At 34.5% G+C, this 27,528-nt stretch overlaps 1 protein-coding gene across 1 annotated transcript; it reads left to right on the top strand.

The window, feature by feature from the left end:
* Window positions 1-1,402: 1,402 nt before the first annotated feature.
* On the top strand, window positions 1,403-26,617 carry LOC149789439 (phytanoyl-CoA dioxygenase, peroxisomal-like). The gene is made up of 8 exons (XM_089975533.1): window positions 1,403-1,569; window positions 4,086-4,243; window positions 6,967-7,135; window positions 9,888-9,969; window positions 16,838-17,019; window positions 20,025-20,174; window positions 23,087-23,227; window positions 24,382-26,617. The coding sequence occupies exons 1-8, from the start codon at window positions 1,513-1,515 to the stop codon at window positions 24,430-24,432; spliced, it is 990 nt and encodes a 329-aa protein (XP_089831659.1). The 5' UTR covers window positions 1,403-1,512; the 3' UTR covers window positions 24,433-26,617.
* The last annotated feature ends 911 nt before the right edge of the window (window positions 26,618-27,528 follow it).

Genomic DNA, 27,528 nt, shown 5'->3' with positions numbered 1-27,528 from the left:
GTTTTCATGAAGAGCTTTACCCTATTCTTCAAGTAAACGTAACAGAACTGTCTTGCATCTATGGCCTTGTCGAAAGTATCCAAATGTTTACTTTAAAAGAAAATGTTCTAACAAAATGTTGCTAATTGGGTCTCAAATGATTTCTCAAACAGTTTGGATGCCTTAGTTTTAATACTGACAGATCAATGGTTAATTTTATCAAGAGAAATAATAATAATAATAATAATAATAATGAAGACTTTGTATAGCGCCTAATCTTTAGAAGCTCTATGCGCTTTACAACATTAGACAACACCTGTAAGATAAAAAAAAACATATAATGATATGATTACAAAAATAAACACCATGAAATTAAAAAACAAAAAACATGCTGAGAATATTTAAGGTAGGAAACATTATTAAGTCTTTAAGTTTGTTCTTGCAGTCGAAAATAAGTGAGTTTTAAGAGCCTTCTTGAATGTGATCACTGTTTCTTTGTGTCTAAGTTCAGTGGCCAATTCATTCCACGTTGCTGGGCCCTGGTATGCAAAAGAACGCTGTCCATATGACTTTGTTTACATAGTGGGAATAATGAGTATACGATTGTCAGAAGAGGAACGTAAGTATCTTGCTGGTGTGTACACATCGGTGAGGTCAGATAGGTATGTTGGACTAGAATCCATCAGTGAAACGTAGTACAGAGAACAAATTTTGTGTTTGATTTTGGATCCAATGGATAGTCAGTGTAGGGTACAGAGCAGCGGGGAGATGTGCTCTGACCGTATACTCAAGTATGATCCGAGCAGCTGTGTTTTGAACTTTTTGAAGTTTCTGGAGCAGAGATGGAAATGAACCAGACAGAACTGAGTTACAATAGTCCAGTCTTGAAAGTACTAATGAACACACAAGTGTTTTAGTGGCATCACCTGAAAGATATTTGCGAATTGAGCTGATGCGTCTCAGCTCAAGATTTGCATATGTTCATGACATGTTGGTGCAATGTGAGAGTACTGTCCAGAGTAACACCTAGGTTTCGTACTGATTGTGTGAATTTAATGTTGGTGTTGCTGATATTTATTATTTGAGGTAAAGGATGTGAATGAGAAAGTTTTTGTGTTGTGATCAGAATGGCCTCAGTTTTATCATCATTCATCTGCAGCTTGTTACATGTCATCCATGATTTCACATCACTTATGCACCTCTCTACACCTTGATGTATACAAGAAATGCTTGTATGTTGTTATTATTATTATTATTATTATTATTAGTAGTAGTAGTAGTAGTAGTATTTTATTATTATTATTATTATTAAAGAAACGAAATTTTCGGAGTTTCGGAACATTTCAGTGAGTGTGGATTTGAGTGTATGTGTGGTCGTGTATGTCTCTTTTAGTATGAGCCATCTCAGTCGGATACGTTCAATTCTCAACGCAATGTTATAAATTGTTTGGGTCAAAAAGTAGAGTGTAAACGATAAAAAGGTTTAAAGTTCGCAGATACTCGTGATCTGTGCGTATTTGGTAAGCTGGAAAGATGGCAGAAAGATTGAGAATTGTTTTGAATCATGTGTCACCAAAGTTTTCATCAGTTGTATCCTTTAATCAATAATGTGGATCCAATCTATGCATCTATTCGTCACTCACCATCCATCCTGCACTTATTCAGAATCGCAATATTTTGCTTTTTCATATCTGTCATGGTAGACAAAGTGTATTTAGTGTAAGCATACAAATATATTTTATCTTATATTAGCTTAATAACTTCATCATAAGCTCAACTTTCTTCAAAATATGACTATATTTACTTCAGGAATATTGTTTTAACCAATTATTCTTTTTGACTTTAATGATACTTTTTTGTTTCATTACATGATATGGGATAAGTTTGTAGCTTTTACCACATTGAGGCTGGTAATTAATACATTTATTTTGACTGACCGTGGTATGCAGATGGTAAGTAAAATCTCTCTCCTTTTGACCCATTGCATTAAATCCTTCAGAACACTTACTTTTTTATAGTATTAATCCATATCAGAACAGAACACATAAGTATACATCTATTAATGACCTTGTTTTAAATTGCTGACACATGCATGGAAAGCCGCATCGCCCCAAGGCAAGAATATCGCCTGGAAACCTTCTTATGAGGATTATATCACTAGGAATAGGCCAAACAATCACGTGATGATATTGATTTCAATTTAGGGGCTGATATCACCTATTCATTAAAACATGTAAAAGTCTCCAGACACTTTTGACTACACATAATGGTGTACATTTTATACATTTACCAGTATTTCTTGCAGCTGTGGAGCTACTGTCGTCTAAAGAGTTCTTTTGATGGCATGTACATTATATTTCCGGAGCAAATCCCATGTTTGGTGACTTGTAAATCCACATGGAATAGCACAACCCTCTGTCCTGTGGCCATTTTGAATTTCACGCTCAGTATGGTTGTTACCATTTACCAGTATGTGTCCAAAGTGTACACAGGTTTGTTCCGGAAGGATTTTCAGGCAGCCAAATTGCACATTTTAATGAACAGGTCACATAAGACCCACACATTGTCAGTCAGTATCAACACAGATTTGGGGGTTTGACTTATTAAACTCCACTAGGAACTGACCAGTGCTTAGGATGAAGCTACAGTTAAGTCCAGCTGTCATGGCAGAATTTTGAGAGAGTGAGAGATATGTCGGATATTCGAGATAAAATGATACAAAATATTTGTAAAAAATAAAACTGTAATGAGATAACAAAATATGCTAAATAATAATAATAAGAATAATAAATAATAATAATTAATTAATAATAATTATTTCATTATATATTATTTACTTTGTTTTGAGAAAATATTTTCTCCACGAAAATCTAAAAAAAATAAGTGATTTCTTATTAAACATTGCAAATTTGATTAAAAAATTTCACAGGCATTGACTCTCATTTTTGATGATAAAGCAAGTGACATATCAAGGTTTCATTTACCAATTTTTTTAATGATTTTCTTCGCATTAAACAAATGAGCCAATTCTTGTGGTAATTTTGAGAAAATAGTTGGGGTCCACACCTGATGCTGCATTATAAGATTATAAGAGGGTCTCAAGTAATTTGGGAGGGAAGACCCAAGTGGCCGAGTGGTCTAAAGCGCTCTCCATTACGGATCACTGCCATCTCACCTCTGTATGCACCTGTTCGAGTCTCGGATTCAGCCAATGTGGGTATGTGAGAAAGCTTGCCAGTAGCTTCTTGTGGGTCAGTGATTCTTGCCAGGGGTCTTCCTCCACCATTAATACCGGCTGCAATGTATAGCCTGTTGTGTGCTGAAAAATGGTGTGAAACCCTACAACAACAACAAGTAATTTAGGGAGAGAAGTGTACTTTGCAAAAGCAAATGCATATGTAAGGGATGACTTGTTGTCAATGAGTCTGAGTCACACTTTGGAATAATAAACACTACTAAAGAAAGACTATTAAATTATTAATATTTATCCCCATATATGCCCCTTACCCTTATGAAGGTCATATATCTACCAAACTTATTGCAGTGTGATAAGGAGATGATTTTCATAAGGCAAGGGGCAACGACCTTCATAAGGCAAAGGGCAATGACTTTCGGAAGGTATACATGGTGATAAATATATATTTCACACTTCAGTGATTTTCATTACCTTGACTTCCTTTACCTTGGGCATATGGTCAGTGACTTTGCTTGTGGATTCATTACCCTTGGTACGATATCATCAAGGGTAGGTCATTGTGAACTGCATTTACAGCAGCTACAACTTTGATGAAGCTATAATTTTAAGTCATTTTCCCCATCATTAATACTGGTAGGATTATGCACTTTGTGTGAATATGTTGAAGTATGTTTGATGTCATAGATATCAAAGATGGTCATTGCAACTTGTATTTCATGTTTGATTGACTTTTCTCTCAGATATTTGATTGGGATCAATTTTTATTACACAGGTACGTGTCTGTTTATTGGGTAAATAGTAATCAATAAAACTCCATTTAGGTAGTGCTTTATTTAAATTAGCCCTTTGCATGATTTTTTTCACCATAATTTAAAAACAGATGAAATTATTGTCCCTAACTTTCTCAAAGACAAGTGAGTCAACAGCGGGGACCTACATTCACAGGCCTACATACAAATACACATTGGATAATTTTAAACTAACTAAAGATCAGAGGCAGTTCTATGAGGAGAATGGGTACCTTGTTATACGCAACCTCGTTCCAAAGGAAAAATTGGAGAAATACAGGTAATGATTCCTTGATTCATATATGATTCATATTATTAATTATATAACATAAGAGTGGCTCAGTAAGTATCTGTGCATTCAGTGCTAAATTACATAATAATGCCCCTAATGTTTCTTATTTTTAGAGAGGGATGGAGAGAAAGTGGTTATTTTATGGAAACACAACACATTAATATTAAAACAACAAATGGAATATATCAGATTGATCACGTTTCTAGAACATGTTTTCAGTTTTGAAAAGCATGATAAAAAAGTATGATAAATTTCCAATAATATTTACTTTCTTAATCTGCACAAGGGAATAAAAAATTTTCTAATGTTGGATCAAATTGACAGAATGATGGGAGATGTTTTGATCTTCATTGCAGATATAATCAACAGACCATGTCAGTACAATATTGATCTTGTATTTGTAAAGCATAACATTGGGTACATATACATTTATGTTCTGGTATTGTATTGTGCCTTCCACTTTTATTAAATTATGGGTAGAACATTTAAGACAATGATTGTCTGTATTTTAATGGATACCATTATTTAGGTAATATTCGACATTTAGCTGAGATTTAAAATGTCTGTAATGATGAGCTTTCTTACAGTTCTGAAACCAGTTCTTGTAACAAGTTACCAACATTGCTTAAATGACACAATATAACATTTTCATCTCTTTTAACCACAAATTATGGTGATTTTCAATTTGGTTTGAATATTCATATTCCCATAATTCTGCCCCATGGCTTAAAATGGGAGTGACCAAAGTGTTGAATAGTTTAAAAGATTAAAAGACAGATAGAGCTCCAAGTTTAAATATAACTGAATTAATATTTTTCTTGCTTGTAAAGCCAGTTGTTCCATAGACTAAGTTCAGATGAGTTTTGGAGAATAAAGAATCCCCCCCCACAAACATACACTGTATATATCTGTACATGCTGATTTAGTTGAGAGTTAAGAGAAACCCATTATTTTTATGAATATATTAATACAGTTTCAGTCTTTAAACCTCAAATGTACTGCTGCTCATTGTTTCTTAAAATAAATTAGCCTTTAATTTCTAAAAAAATTTCATACAGTGCTTTTAGGTCTGTTGAACTCATCCAGATATTGCCCTATTAGAGCTGTTAGGTCTATTCAGCTTAACCCAATTATTGCCTTATCAGAGCTGTTAGGTCTGTTCAACTCAACCCAGTTATTGCCTTATCAGAGCTGTTAGGTCTGTTCAACTCAACCCAGTTATTGCCTTATCAGAGCTGTTAGGTCTGTTCAACTCAACCCAGTTATTGCCTTATCAGAGCTGTTAGGTCTGTTCAACTCAACCCAGTTATTGCCATATTAGAATAGTTAGGTCTGTTTAACTCTGCCCAGTAATTGCCATATTAGACCTGTTAGGTCCATTCAACTCAGCCCATTTATTGCCATATTAGAGTTATTAGGTCTATTCAATTCAACCCAGTTATTGCCATATTAAAGCTGTTAGGTCTATTCAATTCAACCCAGTTATTGCCATATTAGAGCTGTTAGATCTATTCAACTCAACCCAGTTATTGCCATATTAGAGCTGTTAGGTCTATTCATGTCAACCCAGTTATTGCCATATTAGAGCTGTTAGGTCTATTCAACTCAACCCAGTTATTACCATATTAGAGCTGTTAGATCTATTCAGCTCAACCCAGTTATTGCCATATTAGAGCTGTTAGGTCTATTCAACTAAACCCAGTTATTTCCATATTAAAGCTGTTAGCTGTATTCAACTCATCACAGTTGTTGCCATATTAAAACTTTGTCTGTTCAACTCAGCCCATTTAATGCCATATTAGAGCTGTTACAGCTGTTCAACTCAACCCAGTTACAGTGCATTACCATATTAAAGCTGTTATGTCTGTTTAACTCACCCAGTTATTACCATATTAGAGCTGTTAGGTCTATTGAACTCAACCCAGTTATCACATAAGAGAGAGCAGATGTGTATATATACATACTGCCGTAGTATTGCAAGCATGCCTAATGAGCTCACTGCTTTTTCTGTTGGAAGTTATTATATACGTTGTTGTATAAAATAACAAATATAATGATAAGAGTTAGCAACTGTTATACACAAATCTCATCAGATTCATACTGTAACATAATAAATAATAATAAATAAACTAAACAAAAAGGAAGTATTATTTGTTGTAAATGACAGCAATTTATAACAAGACAAGACAGCCATGTCAAATGATGCATTCTATCATTGATCAATTGAGAAGAGTGAATCTTGGACTGATTTTATATCATCCGAATGAGAATGAATTTACCAATGATAAAACTGTAAAAGTTCTTGTGCATACGTATTTTTTTTCTCATTATTTCATTAATATCCATTGTAAATAATCTAGTTCATCTGACATATAATCATGGGTCTGACTCCCTGATTAGGGAATACCATGCAGCAAGGAATACCATGTAAGCAGCAGGGAATACCATGTAAGCAGCAAGGAATACCATGTAAGCAGCAGGATAAGCACTTAGCTCACATTTCCATAGCATGATATAGCCATATTTGTGTTAAAATGCAGTTTAAAGCTAAGCAAACAACTAGAGCTTTGCTATTTCAGTATAGCATTAATAATACATACAACGAATGATCTGCTATGTTCATTATGTTCACAGTTTGGTGTGCATCATACATGGATAAATACAATAATTTATTTCATGATGAGTTGTCAATTTACACATCTCTTCTTAAGGATGAGATTTGAGCAGATTTGCCAGGGAGGGGTGAAAGTTCCAGGGCTTACTGTAATGAGGGATGTGGCGATTGCAAAGTCCGAGTTTGTGCCAGGTCAACAGGCTATTACAAAGATCCAGGACTTTCAGAGGGATGATGAACTGTTTGATTATTGTGCACTACCTGAGGTAAGTGTAATGCCATATTGACCACTCTCAGTTATCACCGATTATTTTGTGGCTAAAAACTCTACATACACTGCACCAGCTTGTAGATACAGTAATTACCTCACTAATGACCCAGTGCTCCTCCTTTTACCTTTTTCTCCAAAAATATAATCACATAATGTTAGTGAGCATTGCTGTCGGCTAATTTAGTGAGGCGGATATTTTGCAAACATGCATTAAGATGCCTAGTAAGATATTGCTATCTGTTTATTGGTAAATTTTATGTCTGTAGATATGTCCAATTTAATGCACTTGTAAAAATTGAATAACTTGAAAATAGTATGATCTACAGTATCACTTGATAGCCTCATTACAACTTCTAGCATCTAATTATACCTCAGTCTTTAAAGCTAATTACATGTACTTTGGTAAATAAAAATGTTGGGAACATGGTGGTACCCTGTCTCTCTCTGACTGTCCATCACCACATCTTCTAAACTACTAGATGGAAATTCACAAAATCTTTGCAGCTAAGTTATCCTTGTGGTAACCATCTGTTAGTGGAGCATAATCTTTGTTTCCTGCTGTTTGGGTTCTTGGAAGGGGATCAAAGGTCAAATATACCAAAGTTTCAGCTAATGAGTTCCATATATGTTCTGATCAACTTTGTATATGCTGACATAGTAGGAAGATGTGTTTATATGACAAACTTTGCTTTATGCCCACTCAGGATTGATGTAAGGGTTTGAGATTCTTATTGACTATTTCAGTTTTAGTTATGGCTTAAATGGTAACCCCACCCAAAAAAAAAAAAAAAATACTCCTAGAGTGCTGGGAGTCGTCAGCACACTGTCTTAAAAATTACTGAACTCTGATGTGGAGAAAGATACCACTTCTCATTGCTCTAAATTAAGGTCTGGAGTGTAATAATATCTGATGGTATTGCAGCCATTTTAATTTAAATGTACCATAAATCCATAGAAGAAGGAACACCAGTTTGGCCAATGTGAAAAACTTAAAACTGACACATGGGTGCAATACCTTATTACTGTCTCATATCAATGTTGGTGGGACAAACAGAAAGTTTGGTACAGCAGTTTTAGTTGGCTAAGAATATATAAATCACAGACTGGTGCAGAATTACATTGTTTCATGTGTAGTTTTGTACACGCTAATTGGGTTTCTATGATGGCATGTTTATTTTATGCATCCATGTGATGTCAACCTGGCTTGCATTCAGAAACATTTAAGACAGTTTCTTATAGTTTGGTTCATGAGGGATTAAAATGACATGATCTGATTCAACAATAACTATAATTGTGAGGCAGGTAAGATTTCAAGGGTGAAACTAGAATCAAGTTTTTGTCAAAAGTGGCTACTCTATACGGACAAGATAGGGAATAGGGAGAAGTGAGAGCTGAACAAAAAGTGGTAGCAGTGGAAGAAACACTTTGTGTGTGTGTGTGTGTGTGTGTGTGTGTGTTTCTGTTCTATTATTTTAAATTTGTCCTTTACATCTCTTAACAAATAGATACAAATTTTAACATTGTTTTTAAGCAATGTTTTATCTTTAATTAGAAAATACTCTGTGTTGCATATATATTTTAGTTTTGTTAGTGTATGAATGTGTCATATTCATATGCAGTGTATTCATACTTGAAAGTATATATATATATATATATATATATATATATATATATATATATATATATATATATATATATATATATATATATATGTATATATATATATATATATATATATATATATATATATATATATATATATATATATATATATACACTGATGGCTAGACAAGAGATGGATGAATATAAAAAACCAGCAAACATTTATTTAAATCATCATCATCATAATATTATTACACTCAAATTTTATCAGTTAATAATTCATAGAAGGTTTGGAACTTTTATGACTGTCATGTTAGAACACATGCAGGCTATCATGGCATAACTTTACATTTTATATTATCTATTTTTATCTTTTTTGTCTTCACACCTTCCAAAGGCTTTGTTAGAGTCCACCTCATTTATAATCAACCCATCCTTGGGATACACTACTGTAACTACTTGGGTGGGTCAGAGGAGCATCTCAAAAGCTATAAGCATCTGTCACCCAGTCAATATCTAGATAATCACAGGGTTAAGTCATTTTGCTTTCCTTATATATAAAAAAGGTGAAGTTTTCATTTTTTCGTCAATTTAATTGCCCACTTCACCTGGTGTGACCCCTGGATTTACTTGTGTCAGATATAAATATATGCTTAGTAGATATGTATGGAAAGAAATTCATGATATTAGTAACCTGTTCCTTCTGGGTATGTATGCAGATAAGTTTGAAAAATTTATCATTGATCACTTAAGCATGAAAAGTTGCTCACTGCTTTCTCTGGACAGCACTAAGTGCTACAAAAGAAAAAGAAAATGCCACACCTCAACAATTACAAAAATGTTCCATCCATAAATATATTAGCTGACCAGCTTCTCCTCTCCCTGTCGGTATCACCCTTTTTTGTGGAAACATTTTTTAATCATACCATACAGTTAATTAGACATAGCAGAGCCTTCAGGCTGTTCTGAGAATTAATAATTGTTTACTATTCAGAATATATTCATAGCAAGAGAACCAAACAATTAAATCCTTCTTTAGATGAGGCTATGAATTGATTCTTGGTAGTCATTACTTTACATCAGGTACATTTATCATTTAAGGAATTTGTTTGAGTCTTAATAGTTGTATCAGATGTGTATTTCAGATTCTTGACTATGTTGAGGCATTCTGTGGAAAGAACATCATTGCATGTCATACCATGTTGATTAACAAACCCCCTGATCCAGGTATCAGAAAGTTTTTTCTTTATATCTTTGTTGCTTTACTCTTAACATGCAAGATATATTTATTTACTGCCTCCTTGTATTTATGTAAATCCCAATAAAATCCCTACAGTAGTAGTATCACATAGTGTTACCCTTGCCTTTTGGTCCATCTGTCACTACAAACTTAGGTTTTGTACTGCTCCAGTGGCTTAAGTGGTTAGAGCTTCCACCTCTGATTTGGGAGTTTGTGTACTTTGAACCTCGGATGAGTTGTATCAAAGACTTATAACAACTGTACCAGCAGCTGCCTCACTTGGTGCTCAGCATTCAGAGGTTAATGTTAGAACTGGTTGGCCAGGTGTAAGGATAATTTGACTGAGGGAAAAAGATTGTACATGTCTTTGGCATGATGCCCCAGTGCTAGTCATCACTGTAAACTGCCACACTGTAGACATTGTAGCAATATGACTGAGTTTTTTTTAAAGCTACATTAAAATCCAAATCACACACACACGCACAGAGTTAGGTTTTGCATTTATATCCATTTTTCAGCAGTGTGGTGAAGCATCTATATTTCATTAACAAATTTTTTCTTCACATATATTACCCAATCATAATACCTTTGGAGAACTACTACTACTACATTGCAAATCCAGCCTTCTCAGGATAAAATGCTTCTCTCTCAAATGTGTTTTGCAATCACATTATGTTAGAAATATTAGCCTGCTGCCCAATTAATCCAGCCCTATTTAAAGACAAAAATCATCTTTTCCATTCTATCTCATATTCACAAAGGGCAATAACCCTTCCCCATTACCTCCCCTTGCCACTGCCGGGTGTAGCTGGTTTTTAGCTTTAACATCTTTCAGTTTAATTGAAGCCATTTTTGTGTTCTAATTGATCCATCCAATATTCCTTTTGGATCTGTTAAGTGGACTTTTCATTCTGCTGCATGTCATATTCATTAATTTTTTACAGTTTCTGCCAAATCTGAGTGATTTTGTCACCCTTAAGACTATGTTATACTATGCTATCATTGATCTCATGGAAGGTCATAATGACTTAGCGTGACTTTGACTATTTTTTCTTACTGCGTTCATATCAAAGATAATACTAATGAGTTTTAATATGCTGTATTGCTAATTTATGCTAGGTTTCTTCTTTTTTGGTGTTATTTGGATAGAATAGTTAACTAGGCATTATGCATCAGTTCATAGCATAGCTGATGACTTCTAACACAACACCTTTTGGTTAGTAATGAGGGTGATTTAGTGAGTTTGTAATTTACTGCTTTACTAATCTATGGATTATTTTTCTTTCTTGTCATTTTAGTGGGAATGCCATCCAGTGCTTAAAGTGCAAAAAGTTTAAGGCATGGGAAGATAACCATGACTGTTGTATTGTATGTACAATAGGTACATTGTTGATGCCATGTAGCATATGTAACATGTGGTTGGAAGAAATTTGGGCCTTTTGTGATCTAAAAGGCAGCTAAGGGAAGGAATGACGGACTAAATCAAGGAAGGAAAGCATTGATATCCTCAGCATTCATCCCAATCAACCTCCAATTTAAGTCTTGTTGGGGATGCTTGGCCTCTCCCCCTCGCCCGAAAGTTCTTTGGGTGCATTCATCGGCCATAGTCACATCAGCAGGGGAGGAGGAGAGTGTGGAAACAGTTAAGTTATCTTTCGAACAGATATGTTTTCTGGTACAGGAGATGATGACTGAACTCATGAAATCAGGGCAAATTTTTCCCTTTCTTCATTGCTTGCTCCCACACATTTTTCTGACTCATTGGGGGAGTATGCCCCCAATTTTAGGCAGCCCCAGTGGACATAAATGCCCTGCAGGACCCTTTGCCCTGTAATTAAGGGTGCATGGGGTTCATACCATATCAATTGAATCCAATTCATATTACCGCCACACCATTCATTACTGGTCTTCTAGCCCTCACCAGTTATCCAGCTCTTGCAGCAAATGGTCCAGCCATATAGATTATATGGGGATATTGGTGACTGATCCATCCATCTAGCCACATGTTGGCAACTTACCATTATTATACTGGCGATTTTGATGGAAAATCTCTCTGTCCATCCAGGCCTTTGGAACCTTCCAGTGACATTCTCTTCTTGCTGGTATAATACTCACTCGAATGCCTTCAGTTCAGATCTCCTAGTCCTTGACAAGAATTTAGCAGCCATTTACATATTGGCTCTATTGTATTATAAAGTAGACAGAAATGTGTTCCATGCCACATCATCCAAGCTAGTTCAGAACATCGTCACAATGTCCTCATTTGTTAGATTTGGCCTCTTTGGCAATCTTCCGACTTGCAGAAAAATCCAACAGTAGCCACGCTTGGCAGGCATTGGCCAGGAATTTCTAGGGTCCTTAACTGAGTAGTTCACTGTACTATGCCAATGCCCTGATGGTTTGGCTAACTTTGACCCAATACAGTGGGATGCATGTCTGTGATCCATGTCACTCAAACCTCATCAAACCTTAGCTTTATGGACAACTCTATTTGGGTCACCATTACTTTTTGGGGAAAGAATTGAATAAGTTCAGAGGCAGGCAGCTCTGGAATTACCCCTCCAACTTGCTGCTGAACTCGCAAAGGCATTATGAAGTACTAGGCCCCCACCAGTATGAAGGGATGCAAACAGGTTTTGTAGCCAAAAATAGGTTACTGTCCATTGGTAATCAAAGAATTGTCATTTGCTTAATCTCTTCCATAGACAAGATGATAACAGCAGCCATGCAAGATACCATTTGTGCACTCAAGCACTACTTGAAATGCATTGAGACAAGTCATGTCACACACAAATGCCTCTTCCTTCCAGTTGAAAGCCAGGAAACAGGACATCACCCCTCAAGCAGCCATTGCTTCATGGCTGAAATGGGTTTTACATTCAGCATACTCTAAGATCTCACAAGATCAGAGTGTTGCCTCATGAAGATTACCACTTGTGCAATTTGAGCTAATTCTGTGAGCCTTGCACTCAAACATGACATTTTGATCAGGGATATAATATTAACTGTTGACTGGCATGCAGAGTCAACCTTCTCAAATTTTTACCTCAGAGATTTAGCTTCACAGAGGTAAACCCAGAATCTAATGGGTTCGTTGGTGGCAGCACAGATGGCCATCAGACCCACTCCACATGTTTCATCAACCATGAAGCAGTTCAATATATCATGGTGGGCTGCTCTTTTAAACAGTCTTCTCCAGTTTCATCTCAGATTGCACAGTAGGCATCAGCATTGCCATATTCACTTAGACACAGCTAAGTTTGCTCACATGCACCGTTATCTTTGCTAAAACTCACTGACAAGAGAAGACTCTGCTTCAGAGTGTCCATCAAGAAAATCTTCCATTCTCCTCCTCCTTCTCTGTCAACAGCTTGGTCCAGAATTTCCAGCATTTGTTGACAGGCTAATCTACAAAGACCAACCTATGTTCAACTAAAAAAAAATGTTACAGCCTTTGGGTCAAGTGTTTGACTTGGAGAACATTACATGCACGTAGCAGCCATTGGAATGGCGAAGTCCTCATCAGTAAACACCTCAGATGCCATCTTGCAAGGTGCCATACGGACCCATTTTGTGTAGCATATATCCTATAAGACACATTACCATCATAAGGAATTTAAGTTATGAAGGATAAAGTGGTCCAGTTCCATCACATCTTGTATGCTGTGCCCTAGCTTACATTGATCAACATCCTTTATGTTGTGCCCTAGCACTCTTAATGCTCAGTCTATGCATAGTGCCGACCACTCTGGTGGCCTAGTGGTTAGAGTGTCCGCTTCGGATGTGGGAGGTCACAGGGTCATACCCCAGCCGAGTCATATCAAGACTCATAAAAATGATACTAGCAGCTGCCTCACTTGGCACTCAGTATTAAGACGTTAGTGCTAGGAGTGGTAGGCCTGGTGTCAGGATAATGTGACTGGGTGGGACATGATGCTGCATGTCTGCGGCATGATGCACCAGTGCTAGACATCACTATAAACTGTCACATTGCAGTCATTGTAGCGATATGACTGAAAAATTGTTAAAGCTACCTTAAAAATCCAGATCACACACACACATAGTGACATGATGCACCCAGCTTGATCCAAGACTGCTTGGCTGAAACAGTCTTGAAGAGCATTGCAAAGTTAAAAGCCAGGGTTCTCAAGAATAAATGTGGAAAAAGGCACAGAGAAGGTGATTGTTCCACCTCAGTTTATCTTCATGCTATCTGTTCACAGTTGATACTGAGTTCTAGCTTTCTAATGTTATTGAGTGACTGCTTAATATGATGATCTAATACTGCATATTCCATCCCCACATCTTTACATAGACCCATGCTTGGCAAAGAAATCCAGTTGGTGGAGACAGACTGTATAGTACCATGTTAGTTCAGTGCCACTCTGTGGCCAGTTTGTGCCTTTGTACCCTGTTCCTATTACAGACCAAGGGCAACTGATAGCTTTGTACCCTGTTCTGATTACAGACCAAGGGCAACTGATAGCTTTGTACCCTGTTCCTATTACAGACCAAGGGCAACTGATAGCTTTGTACCCTGTTCCTATTACATACCGAAGGCAATTGATAGCTTTGTACCCTGTTCCCATTACAGACCAAGGGCAACTGATAGTTTTTCCTCTGTTCCTGTTACAGATCAAGGGCAACTGATAGCTTAAATTCTGCCAAGAACTGCCTGGAGCAAAGTTTCAGCTGCCATTGGGTCAACAGTACCATTGTAATGGCCTTATAACAACTTTCATAAATTTAATATTAAATCATTACCCATTTGGGTTTCTGTTTATCCATAGATTTTATTTTAATGAAAACAGAGAGAAAGAAGAAGAAATAATTTGGTTCATTCTTATTCAGATGCTACACCTTTCATTTTTGCACATAAAAAAATAGTCCAAACAATTGTTGATTTCTTTTTGTGCAGTTTTATAACCACTAACATTTAAAAGCATATTTTCTTTTACACATCATAATTCAGAGTGCAGTTGTCCTGATTAAATAGAACATTTGACTCAGACAACATAATTTTTCAACCAAAATGAATATGGAGGTTCCTTGGGATGTCATGTAGTTCGATTCATTTAGGTTAGATGATCAATGCAACAGTGTTTACGCATAAGATATATCAGTTTCATTACTGGAAGTTGTTTGATTTTCATGTGAAAAGATGGTTACTGGATGAAGAAATTCCCTATTTACTGTAATGTATTTGTGACTGGATAATTGTATTAATTTAGAATAGGAGACAGTCAGAATTATATCACATAAGAAACATTGGATTGTTTGACCTATTTTACTGCATAAAAATGCTGTGGTTGATAGGCCTAACATTCTGTCAGTTACATTCTTCTATGAACAGAGGTGAGTTTATTTTCTTCTAGAAGTTAACATTTAAACCACTCTTTGAATGGGCTTCATGTTACAGGATTACTACCCAACCACCCACCCATGCCCACTATCAATTGATCAATACCCTTAATTTTATTTGTTCTTGTTCTTGTTTGGGATTTAACACCTTTTTTTTCCACATGATAGGCAATACATGGCATAACGAGCCCCTGTGAGGTAAATTTGCCATATTCAGAAACAGGTGACCATTTTTTCCACAATTCCATTTGGGTAATCGATTCAAAATATGGCCTCCAAAATGTTCATAGTAGATGTATTAGTAAAAAGAAAAAATTCCATTAGGTGGAGTAAAGAATATTTTACCGCAATTGCAGCCAGTCAGTTAAGAGTATACTGTGCAAGAATTTCTTAGGTTCATTTGGACCAATTACAATCACATAAAGTTACATGTTAACATTTTGTAATATTAAAAATATTAAACTGCACACATCATGTGTAAATTGTACAGACTATGTGATAAACTTCTTTGTTATGCTTAAAGTGACATCATCAGTAATATATAGTGGTACATGGACTTTATCATCAATAATATATAGTGATACATGGACTTTATCATCACTTAGATATAGTGGTACATGGACTTTATCATCAATAATATATAGTGATACATGGACTTTATCATCAATAATATACAGTGATACATGGACTTTATCATCACTTAGATATAGTGGTACATGGACTTTATCATCAATAATATATAGTGATACATGGACTTTATCATCACTTAGATATAGTGGTACATGGACTTTATCATCAATAATATATAGTGATACATGGACTTTATCATCACTTAGATATAGTGGTACATGGACTTTATCATCAATAATATATAGTGATACATGGACTTTATCATCAATAATATATAGTGATACATGGACTTTATCATCACTTAGATATAGTGGTACATGGACTTTATCATCAATAATATATAGTGATACATGGACTTTATCATCAATAATATATAGTGATACATGGACTTTATCATCACTTAGATATAGTGGTACATGGACTTTATCATCAATAATATATAGTGATAGTGATACATAGACGTCATTATTAAGCCTACAGTAACATCAGTAATGTTAAGAAATTGCGTAATAAGTGTTTGAAGGTAATATAAGAAACTATTGATTTGAATATTTTTGTCTCACCCTGTACTAGTGAATAATATGATGGAATATTTTTGTCTCATCCTGTACTAGTGAATAATATGATGGAATATTTTTGTCTCACCCTGTACTAGTGAATAATATGATATTTGTGTCACTTGAAGTCATTTACTTGACCTATAACAGGAGTGGCTGTCATTGCTTCAACCATATTTAAGTTGTGTCAAAGATGATGAAAATCTTGTTAAAGAATGGTGCATCATAGTGTGTTTTATGGGGGAGAAAATTGTTTATTCCATGGAAATAATGCATAAATAATATTGTTCTCTTCTTTACATACTAGGTAAGAAAACATCACGGCACCCCATGCACCAAGATTTGCACTATTTTCCATTCAGACCAGCCGAGAAAATAGTGTGCTCCTGGACAGCTATGCAGAAGGTCAATCGAGAGAATGGTTGTCTTGTGGTACTTCCTGGTACTCATAAAGGGGAATTACTTCAGCATGATTATCCCCAATGGGAGGTAAGTGCATGTATGTACAAGCAGGCTTTTTCAAAACTAGAGGCACAAAACTCTCGAGGTCTGTTCTGTTTAATAATTTAAAGAGTGGGGGGTTGCCCCAATACATGATAAAAAGAATATTCCCTTCACTCACGAAGGTTTAAATACTAAAGCTCTCAAATGAAGAACACATAAATTTTACTGTACTTTAATATCAATCTTTTGATGTCAAACTCACAATTAATTTACAATTAAATTGTTCATTATGGTTGTTTTTGTTTACAGTTTTTTAAATTTGCACTGACAAATCATTGTTGAAGGTGTCTGACAAGCTTGTGAGTTGCCCAGCCAGCAGAATGAATCGACAAATTCACAAACCTCTTTGTTATATACTTTTAACCAAATAAAGACAAAATAACAATATCTTTTATTCATTTGTTATTGATATATAACACAAGATGCAATAACATAAACATTAAATTTTATCATCATTTGAATGAATTGAAATAACTCTACCCACAATGAATTCTCAGTGTATTAATTCAGTGACTGCTTCTTTTCCTTTTGGTGTCAAATAACTGTGGTAAAGTTAAGAGGGAGTAATATTGTATTGCTGGGAGTAGTTTTAAGATGACAGAATACTAGTTGTTGATTATTATTATTTAGTCAATGAAGCATTCTAATTTCTGTAATAATCTTGTGTTACCATTATCTGAACATAACCTTTTGCTTTTGTGTAGCAGATATGCTTTTTAGTACATATATCATCAGATTGTATAAAATAGGTTTCTGCCCTTTCAACCAGCAGTGCTAGTGATTTTTTTGTGATTTCATTTGCCAGAGAAATCGAATCCAAGTTTGTGACCATGTTAATAACTCTTTGTTACTTTCAAAGGCTGCTGTACTACCTATACTGACTTCAGACTTAACATTTCTTCTAAAATTAAAATGCTGTGATTTTGGTTACTTTGCCATCATTGTCTCCAGATGTCATGCTTTCTGTTAACAAAACTAGCCTAATTGCCCATCCTAGGACAGGAATGTAAAAAATTAAAGCAAAATTTTTTAAAAATTGGGTTGGATGAGCAAGTTTACAAGAAAGTTTGAACATAAAAATACAAAAAATAGATATTAAAAAATTTAGAATGCTGTCGCAAGTTTTGAACTTGTAACCTCTTGTTTGGCACCTGGGACACAGAGAAAGAAAGGCAGATGTGGGTGGGTATTTTTAACAAAATTAGGCATACTTCACACAGCTAGCAGTGGTACATGCAAAAGTTTGGTTGCAGCAAGACTTTGCCTTCACTCAGTGTGGAAAAGTACTGAACTGTACCAATAATGCAAAATGAATGGGGATTAGGAAAAAATACTCAAAGTGCACAATATATTCAATTTATTGAGTGGATTTCACTTGAAATAGTCTAAAATTATACAGTACTACTTTGCAGATTTCATACTTTATGTTGCATCAGTCTTCAGTATAGACAAATTAATACAACATGTAATCTGAATCAAAGAAAAGTAAATTTCAGTTTATTTGATATTTTATAAGCTGGGATTGATTGACATATTCACAAACTGTTTATTTGTTAAAAGTTTTTAATTATAATTGATTTATGTGTTAAAGTTATTGGCAGAACATTTCTGTCAGGCCCACTTTACTGGAAAATCAAGACAGCAGTCACTTTTTAGGCAACAATGTTAACATTAGCATCAATAGTTAACTTAAGGTTTTGGTTAAAAGAAATTTAAATTTGCATACCAGTATATTTCATAAACCATTGGATAGATTATCTGTATACTTAAATAAGAGACAAATGTGCTTTGAAAATGTTGTTGTTGTAGTGTTTAACGCCATTTTTCTGCACACAATAGGCTATACATGGTGGCCAGTATTAATGGTGGAGGAAGAACCCGGGAAAACCCTGAAAAGAACCACCAACCCATGAGAAGCTACTAGCAAGCTTTCTCACATAACCCACATTGGCCGAATCCGAGACTCGAACCCACGCAGACAGGTGAGATGGCAGTAATCCATAATGGAGAGCACTTTAGACCACTCGGCCACTCAGGACCCCTGCTTTGAAAATGAATCAAAAGCTTGAAATATAACAGTTCAATATACTGTAGAAAGTTTTTTTAATAAATTCATACTGAAAAATGTCTCGGCTGTTTATGGTAGGAAAATGTGTATTGAGATGTGAATTGTTTACACAAGAAAATATAAAAGCATTGTGCATTGGGGTGGGTTGGGGTGTCGAGGCAGGGAGGGTGGTAAACTCATCAGAGTACAGTTTACTGTGAATTCATTATTTTTGGTGAAGTACCAGTTTTCAGGGATTTTGCAGTTGCTACAGACTAAAAATATAAAGATGCAGTTAACAGTGATCCACGAAAATAGTAGCACCTCTTACTCAAAACAATAATTTAAATATGAGTTACCACTCTGGAGTTGATATATCTGATCTGATTTCAATCAGACAATGAACTTGGCCTTGTATGATCAACTCTCAAATCATACAGCTCAAAACAGTATCATTCGCTTCTCTTTCTGAAAGAAAATGATCCAATCCATTTTCCTTGACAAACGATAGAGATAATTGCAATCTCCATAGACAGCAGATGTCACATGGCAGTTTTTCCAATGTAAACTGTTAACACAAGATTTTTCTTTCAAGTTTCAAGTTACGGCATGTAAGCATATTAAATTTATCATATTGAAACAAGTGTAACAAGCTCTCTCATTGGTCAGTAGATTTCACTTGCCACTGACAGTAACACTTTCATTTGTGAGAGGGCACTTACAAGACTGTTTTGGTTAAATTCATATGCCATGGAGTAATGTGTTAGGAAGCAGTTTACTCGGCTTGCAAAGATGCTGCTAAATTTAAGTGCAGTTAATATCACAAAATTGCATTAGTCAAAGTAGCTTCAACTATCCATATCAAATAAGAGTAATAACAAGATACAGGAATAGTTCTTTGTGTCCAAGTTTTAAATTAAAATTGTATGTTGTAAATCTCCAGGGTGGCGTGAACAAGATGTACCATGGTGTCCGAGACTACAGCCCTGACCAGCCCCGTGTACATCTGGAGATGGAGGCTGGGGACACCGTCTTCTTCCATCCACTGCTAATCCATGGATCAGGAATGAATAAGACTGAAGGCTTCAGGAAGGTATGATTACACTTGATAGCACTGTGGATATAATATTTTGACCAGACTTGGAATATATGCTTAAATTATTAGACAATTTTTTTATAGGAATTTCTATGATGTTTTAAAAATAAAATAAAAACAGAAGAAAAGCGACTTTCAGATACAATTAGTTAAATTAATTGTTGTGTTTATTATATCAATCACTAATATTAATTAAGAACAACAGCACAATCAGAAAATGTGTGTTATGAACCAATAATAAAAAAATTCTAATAAATATGAACAGCTTATTATTCTAAATGGTGGAATTACTTTCAATAGCTAGGATGAAACGATGAAGAACCTTAAGATATTATCTAAGTCAGGATGTGCATTATGTTTAAAGAGTGTTGTTGATAATTCAGATTTGCCTTCAAGAAACAGGTGCTCAATTTATGACAGAACATGTCATTGTTACCCACTGATTTAACATGAAGAACAGGTATGCATTATTGACCTTTTATATTGTTTATACCCCTGATTTGATCTGAAGAAATAGGTGTCGTGCATTAGATGATAGAAATAGTTTTTACCCCTTATTTGACTCTAAGAGATGTGTGCTTTATGTTGCTAATGTAATTTTTTTACTATGATTGGATCTAAGGAATGGTGTGCATTATATGTTTTTATCCTAATTTGATCAGAATAAATTTGACTTGACTACATATGTGTGACTTCTACAACAGAACTTGTCTAGAAACATCTGTGATTTATGACATGCCTTTTCTGTTATTTTACCCCTGGTTTGACAAGAAGCAGCAGATATGCATTTTATGCCAGGACTGTTGTTTTACCCCTGATTTGACCTGAAGAAAGAAATGTGCATTACCGTATATATTGCTTATAAGTCAACCACTTTTCCTAAAAATTTTATTTGATCAATCCATGAATTTAGTACAGTTCCAAATAGAGTTCTACATCTTCCTATGAATGTTTGACCTCAACCCATAGCTTGTTTCCAACATGACACTTCTTTGGTTGAGCTGTGAGATTGATAGTTGCTCAGTGCCAAGTAACAGGGCGGTTATAAGAATTCCCTGTGATCTTTCCGCAGAATTGACAGATGTTCAGTTGCAGCCTTTAATAAATTTCACACTGTATAATCAAAGTGTTACTTAAGAACCCAAGCTCAGTCTCCAGATAAGCACCTTTATATGACAACGAAGCCTAGGAAATGGAGCTGGATGATATTTGCAAGGACAAGACAGTGGTGATTTACAATAATTAGACAATGATTGAAGAATTCATAACTTTAATGAGAATGAATTCTTATACTTTGTGTCACATTAGACAAATGTGAACTTAACTTTCATTATTTATTTGTAAGATGTGTGGAATTAACGTATTACTTATTGTGAATTGGTTCATTGTGAGTCATTTTTATACAGTATGTGATCTATAATTGAATTTGTGGATTTATCATATAAATTGATTTAAAATGTTAAGCATTTTGAATTTTCTTGGATTTAATTAGAACAATTGTAAATTTTCAGTTTATTTGTGATATATTCCACTCAATAATATAAGTGTATTTAAACTGGTTTTGACATTATCTGTCAATCTGTCCAATTGGGCTTGTTCATTTTTCCAAAGTGCAAACTCTGACTCACTGATAACACATCACCCTTGCAGATGGATCTTTTTTGCAAAATACACCCTGACTTATAGGAGTGTCAAAGAGAAACTGGCATTTTGTTTTTTATACCCATGATTTGACCTGAAGAAATAAATATGCATTGTACAACACAACTACTGTTTTACCTTGATTTGACATGAAGAAATAAATATGCATTTTACATCACAACTAATGTTTTACCTTGATTTGACCTGAAGAAATAAATATGCATTATACAACACTGTTGTTTTACCTTGATCTGACATGAAGAAATAAATATGCATTTTACAACACAACTACTGTTTTACCTTGATTTGACCTGAAGAAATAAATATGCATTGTACAACACAACTAATGTTTTACCTTGATTTGACATGAAGAAAATAACTATCATTGTACAACACAACTACTGTTTTACCTTGATTTGACATGAAGAAATAAATATGCATTGTACAACACAACTACTGTTTTACCTTGATTTGATATGAAGAAATAAATATGCATTGTACAACACAACTACTGTTTTACCTTGATTTAACATGAAGAAATAAATATGCATTGTACAGCACAACTACTGTTTTACCTTGATTTGACATGAAGAAATAAATATGCATTTTACAACACAACTACTGTTTTACCTTGATTTGACATGAAGAAACTGATGTGCTTTATATGATGGAACTATTGTTTCACTCTGATTTGATCTGAAGAAAGAAATGTGCATTATATAGCAAAACTATTGTAAGTTTTTAACCATTTTGACTTGAATAAACCTATGGACATTATATGACAGAACTATTGTTTATACACCTGATTGGACCTGAAGAATCATGTATGCTTTCTGCTTGAGTGTGCATTTTACAATATAAAGTTCAATGAAAACCCACTATTGCAGTGTTATATCTGAATTCATGCTATAACAAATCTGGTAATCATGGGGCTTCATTGTACTGCAATGTGGATGAGAGAAGTGGTGCAGCATTCATTATTGTATGAACACGTGTTGTTTTCTATGATTTTCCTATCTATTCTTATTTTTAAAATAATATTCGTTTATATTCCAATGTTTGAATAAAATACATACACAGCCCTTTTTCTCTGTATAGTCCTCTGTAAGACACCCATCTTTAAAACTTTATGAAGTGGTCTTTTGTATGTGACTGTCTTATTTTGTTTCTTCACAAAATTCACAATAATTATAGAAGACAACATGATTTACAAGATATCTAGCCACTTGTAGACAGCATAATTATGCTGTCAAATGTTTTAATTCCAGTCAATATCCTGTCACTATGCCAGTGCTGACTGCTTCTTTATCGATGTGAAAGGCACTAGCCAGGACATCATAGCTGATGAAATCGCAGATCTTGTGTGCAGGAGATACCCAACATTGAAGAAAGAAGATGTCACATTCTCGGTAATCATGCACATTTTTCTATTTACACATGTCATTCATATTTTTTTGGTTTCCAATGACACATCAACACTTAAAAGGATATATTGTACCGAGACAATTGGATAAAATGCCTTAACCTTTGACACACAATTGCAGCTGATTTGGCCTGGTCTAGTGAGTCTAGCACTGAGCCACCATGGCTCATCAGTGTAGTTTAAACATACTAATGAAATAATGTCTTAACTATAACCACTGACCACTAGCTGCAGTCAGTTTTAATGTTATTATGGTTATATATTGTTCTGAATTCTAAACATTTTTTTTGTGCCATCAAATTTATCTCTTTTAATTTTATATTATGTTCTTGAACATAGCAGCAACAGAATGTGAAGAGTCCCATCATAAAATGAAAATATAGGCAAAAGCCTTTTTTTTAGTGCATATACACAATGTCTGTGGCACATCCATTGTGTCTATGGCACATATATCATGTCTATGGTACATACATAGTGTCTATAGCACATGCATAGTGTCTGTGGCACATACATGGTGTCTATGGCACATACATCATGTCTACGGCACATACATAGTGTCTGTGGCACATACATTGTGTCTGTGGCACATACATTGTGTCTATGGCAGATAAATAGTGTTTATGGAACAGACATAGTGTATATGACATATACATAGTGTCTATGGCACATACATCATGTCTGTGACACATACATCATGTCTGTGGCACATACATAGTGTCTATGGCACATACATACTCAGTGGCATTCTCTTAATGATCCATTTTCTTTCACTGTCAGTGTCAAAGATTATCACAGTCTTTCCTGTTTTTTAGTATATAAATAAATATCACAAATATTCTTTAGTGATACTACTGTATTTATATTTACAAGTGCAGTGTGGACCCAGGTCTATGAAATGTACTGCAGATCAGGATTGATGGTGATCTTAAATGGAAACCAGAAGTTAAATAAAGAGTAAAGATCTGTAAACCGTTATATTACAACAGATCTGAATCAAGGTTACTGAGATACATGCATAGACATAACTAATTTAGTAATGGAAGAAATATACAATGCAAGTCATTGGAAACTTTGTTGTAACATGCATAAAGTTTGTTGATGCTGTGTAAGATTACACATTTACACCAACAACTCTTTCAGGATGTTTGGAAGTTCAAGAGTCGACCAGTCCGAGGAACTGAAACATGGTAAAAAAAGAGCTCCAGGATGCATGATGACACATATTCCAATGAATCTGGAATTGAAATCTACCTTTGCATGAGATTTGTGCTGTAAATTGCTAAGTTTTAAAGAGCATACAATTTTATTTAATTTACCAAGTTAATTGAAACAGTAATTTACAATAATTGTCTTCAATATAATAGTATCGTAGTATTACTAGATGCGTATTCCTATGGACTGAATTGGGAGTAATGCTGTTGAGCATGTCAAATACGTGTATGCCAATAAGATACTGTGAATTCATCATAATCTTTGGACATCATATAGTAATAGAAGGAATCACCAAAATCTAATGCTGTTAAACAAGTATAACATAAAGACTAGTGAGTTATGTAAGTAAAGCCTAAACTTGAATAGGAACTAGATGCCGAATTAAACATTCCATTGTACTGCACTAAATAGGAACTAAATGTGGAATGAAAATTCCATTTTCAAGCAGACATTCAAGTGTTTTTCAAGGTATCATTTGCTGACAATGGCAAATTCTAGTGTCAGCCTATACAACAAAGTTCTGATTTAAAGTACACATATGTCCATGAAAAATTTCGTTTTCTCTCGTTTTTTTTCTAATAATTTAGCCTTTTCATTTTTTTTAACCAGATTTTGCAGTTATTTTACATTTAATTTTCACCTTGTTTCTTAAGAAAATAAAAATAAAAACTGATAAAGGCTGTACCAAGAAAACATATCAGGAAAGGGTTTTTTTCTCATATGAAATATTTGAGTAATATTTTTTTAAAGCCTTCCCTGAGTGCCAAGTTTAGAGTTAATATCTTGTTTGGCAGGTTTTTTAATAAAAAAACTGATTTCAATATTAAGTTAATATCTCTTTTTTATTTTTATTTTCAGTTACAGTACTAGCTAACTTCAAATTGATAATCATGTTTGATATTGGTATTAATGTTTGTCTGTGATATTATTTATTAATGTTGGAAGCCTGAAGTATAAAAAAAAAATGTGTTCCTTGTTTTCCCAGTGATTAAAGAGATATGTTCATAGCTGTGTTCTGTGCAGATTTTGCGAAGAATTAGATTGATATATGTGGAAAGGGAAGAAACTAGTAAATTACAAGAACTTATATCCAGACTCAATTTGAAATTGGGTCCAACTGTAAACTTCACAGACCCAGATGTGCAGTTCCTTAATGTGCCAGCAGATCAGGGTCTATGCATGTTTTTTTAGGAGCAATCATTATCATGCAATTGCAGATCAGGGCCTAAGTTATTTGCAGTTAGATCCATCTTTTATGAGAGTATATATGGTACTTCCTCCTCTTTGAACATGCAACTTTCTTCAGATAATGTCTGTAATGTGTACAGTTAAAGTAAGTAAGGTTAGTGACCTCACTACCTTTAAAATATGCACTACTGTTTCTAAAAAAAATAATATTATGGATTCTAGCAAAATCAGGATTTAAAATCACATGTAATTGCCTTAGGTCTTGACATGTACAATTAATGGAAATGTGTGCTCATAGATATAAATGCTTTTTGCTGTTATTACAAGTATATTTACAGATAAATTTGTCTAATGAAATCATAACACAAATTTTAATTTTTAGAATGATGTGCATTTTAGATTATTTTGTATTACATTGCTTTGTCTTGACTGTCTTATTCAGTAATATAAATTTTAGCTAGTGTTATGTCATTATTATTGCTAAGTGCTTTGGTTCAGGTGTCTGTTAAATGATGTTTTATTAATTATTCTGTATTTTTTAAACTACTATATATACTTGCTTATAAGTCAAGTCAAACTGCAAACAACACAGACCCTGATCTGCCATAGCTTAATGCACTTATAGATCAGGGTCTATGTTGTTTGTTCTACTGATTACTTCCTAAAAACTGCACAGACCCAGATCTGTTAGCGCATTATGCATTGGCACTGGGTCTGTGTAGCTTGCAGTTGGACTGATAAGCAGGTATAGATGGTACACAAGTTACATGTACTTTATATAAAAAGTGACAGTACACTGAACTGATGTTGACAACTAATGTTATATATGCCAGATATATGGTATATACGTGCCAACAGTTATGTGATTTATATTAAAGATTACCCCTAAACTTAAAACGATAATTTTCAATAAATGTATCCAGATGTAAAAATGTTCTGTATAAAACTTCATTATTAAAATGTACCTTGATGAAAACTTGTCATTTTATCATTGAAACAAGTAATCTTTTTTTCTGCTGTTCCCTATTATATCACCTATACAAGTGTCAGAAGAGCTTATGCTATCTAAATATCATTTGTGGTCAGGTTCAGCCCAGTGTTATGTTTTGTTTCCTTCAGTTATTTATAGCTTTAGATATAGCATTTTCATGGATCTTGGATAGGGTGTTTCTGATTTGAATGCAATACCCAGTGACAATAATATCATGAATTGACTTCTGGTAGTTAACAAATCCAGACCTTTTGGAAAGAGAAAATTTCATCTTTCAGATCTATATAAATTATAGATGCTGTAAAAAGTAACTATGGAACTACCTCTCGTTATTAGCACAAGGTGGCTATCTACATATTAAATGTTTCAAAGTTTAAGCTTTCACTTGTTGCAGGTAACATTATATTCGCATGCATCACAAAATCTGTTGGATTTCTCTGGAATTTTCAGCCATTGCAAAGTCAGTATTGTTCTGTTGTATTTTCTTTGCTTCAATCTTTGGTAACTTTATCTGGGGATGGGGGTGGGGCGTTTGTATATTTCGCATATTTTTCAATGATTTTGGACTTAGTGACCATGCCATTTTACATTTTTGCTGGAGTTATTTTTTTGCTTTTTGTTTTAATGGCACTTTTAGCATATTATTGGTTATATCATATGGGGGAAATGGGAGCTAACTACCTTTCCCCAAGGACATACAAAGGCAGCCAACTTGGGCTGTCCTGGGCAAATATTTGGACCAGCAATCCATTGATTACCAGCCTAATGTTGTACTTGCTGTTTTCACACCATTTGTAACATTTCTATTTAGCATTGTTGGATTTTCATACTTTCAATGACTCTGTTCATGCCATTTGCCAACAATATCCATGTAAGTGCCAGGCTTCATTTTTTGT

The sequence above is a fragment of the Sinohyriopsis cumingii genome, chromosome 11, assembly GCF_028554795.1.
Source record: "Sinohyriopsis cumingii isolate HCF-2022 chromosome 11, ASM2855479v2, whole genome shotgun sequence".
In the NCBI taxonomy this organism is placed as follows: domain Eukaryota; kingdom Metazoa; phylum Mollusca; class Bivalvia; order Unionida; family Unionidae; genus Sinohyriopsis; species Sinohyriopsis cumingii.
Note: the sequence above shows the minus strand (reverse complement) of the source record. Positions and strands in the feature narration are given on the sequence as shown.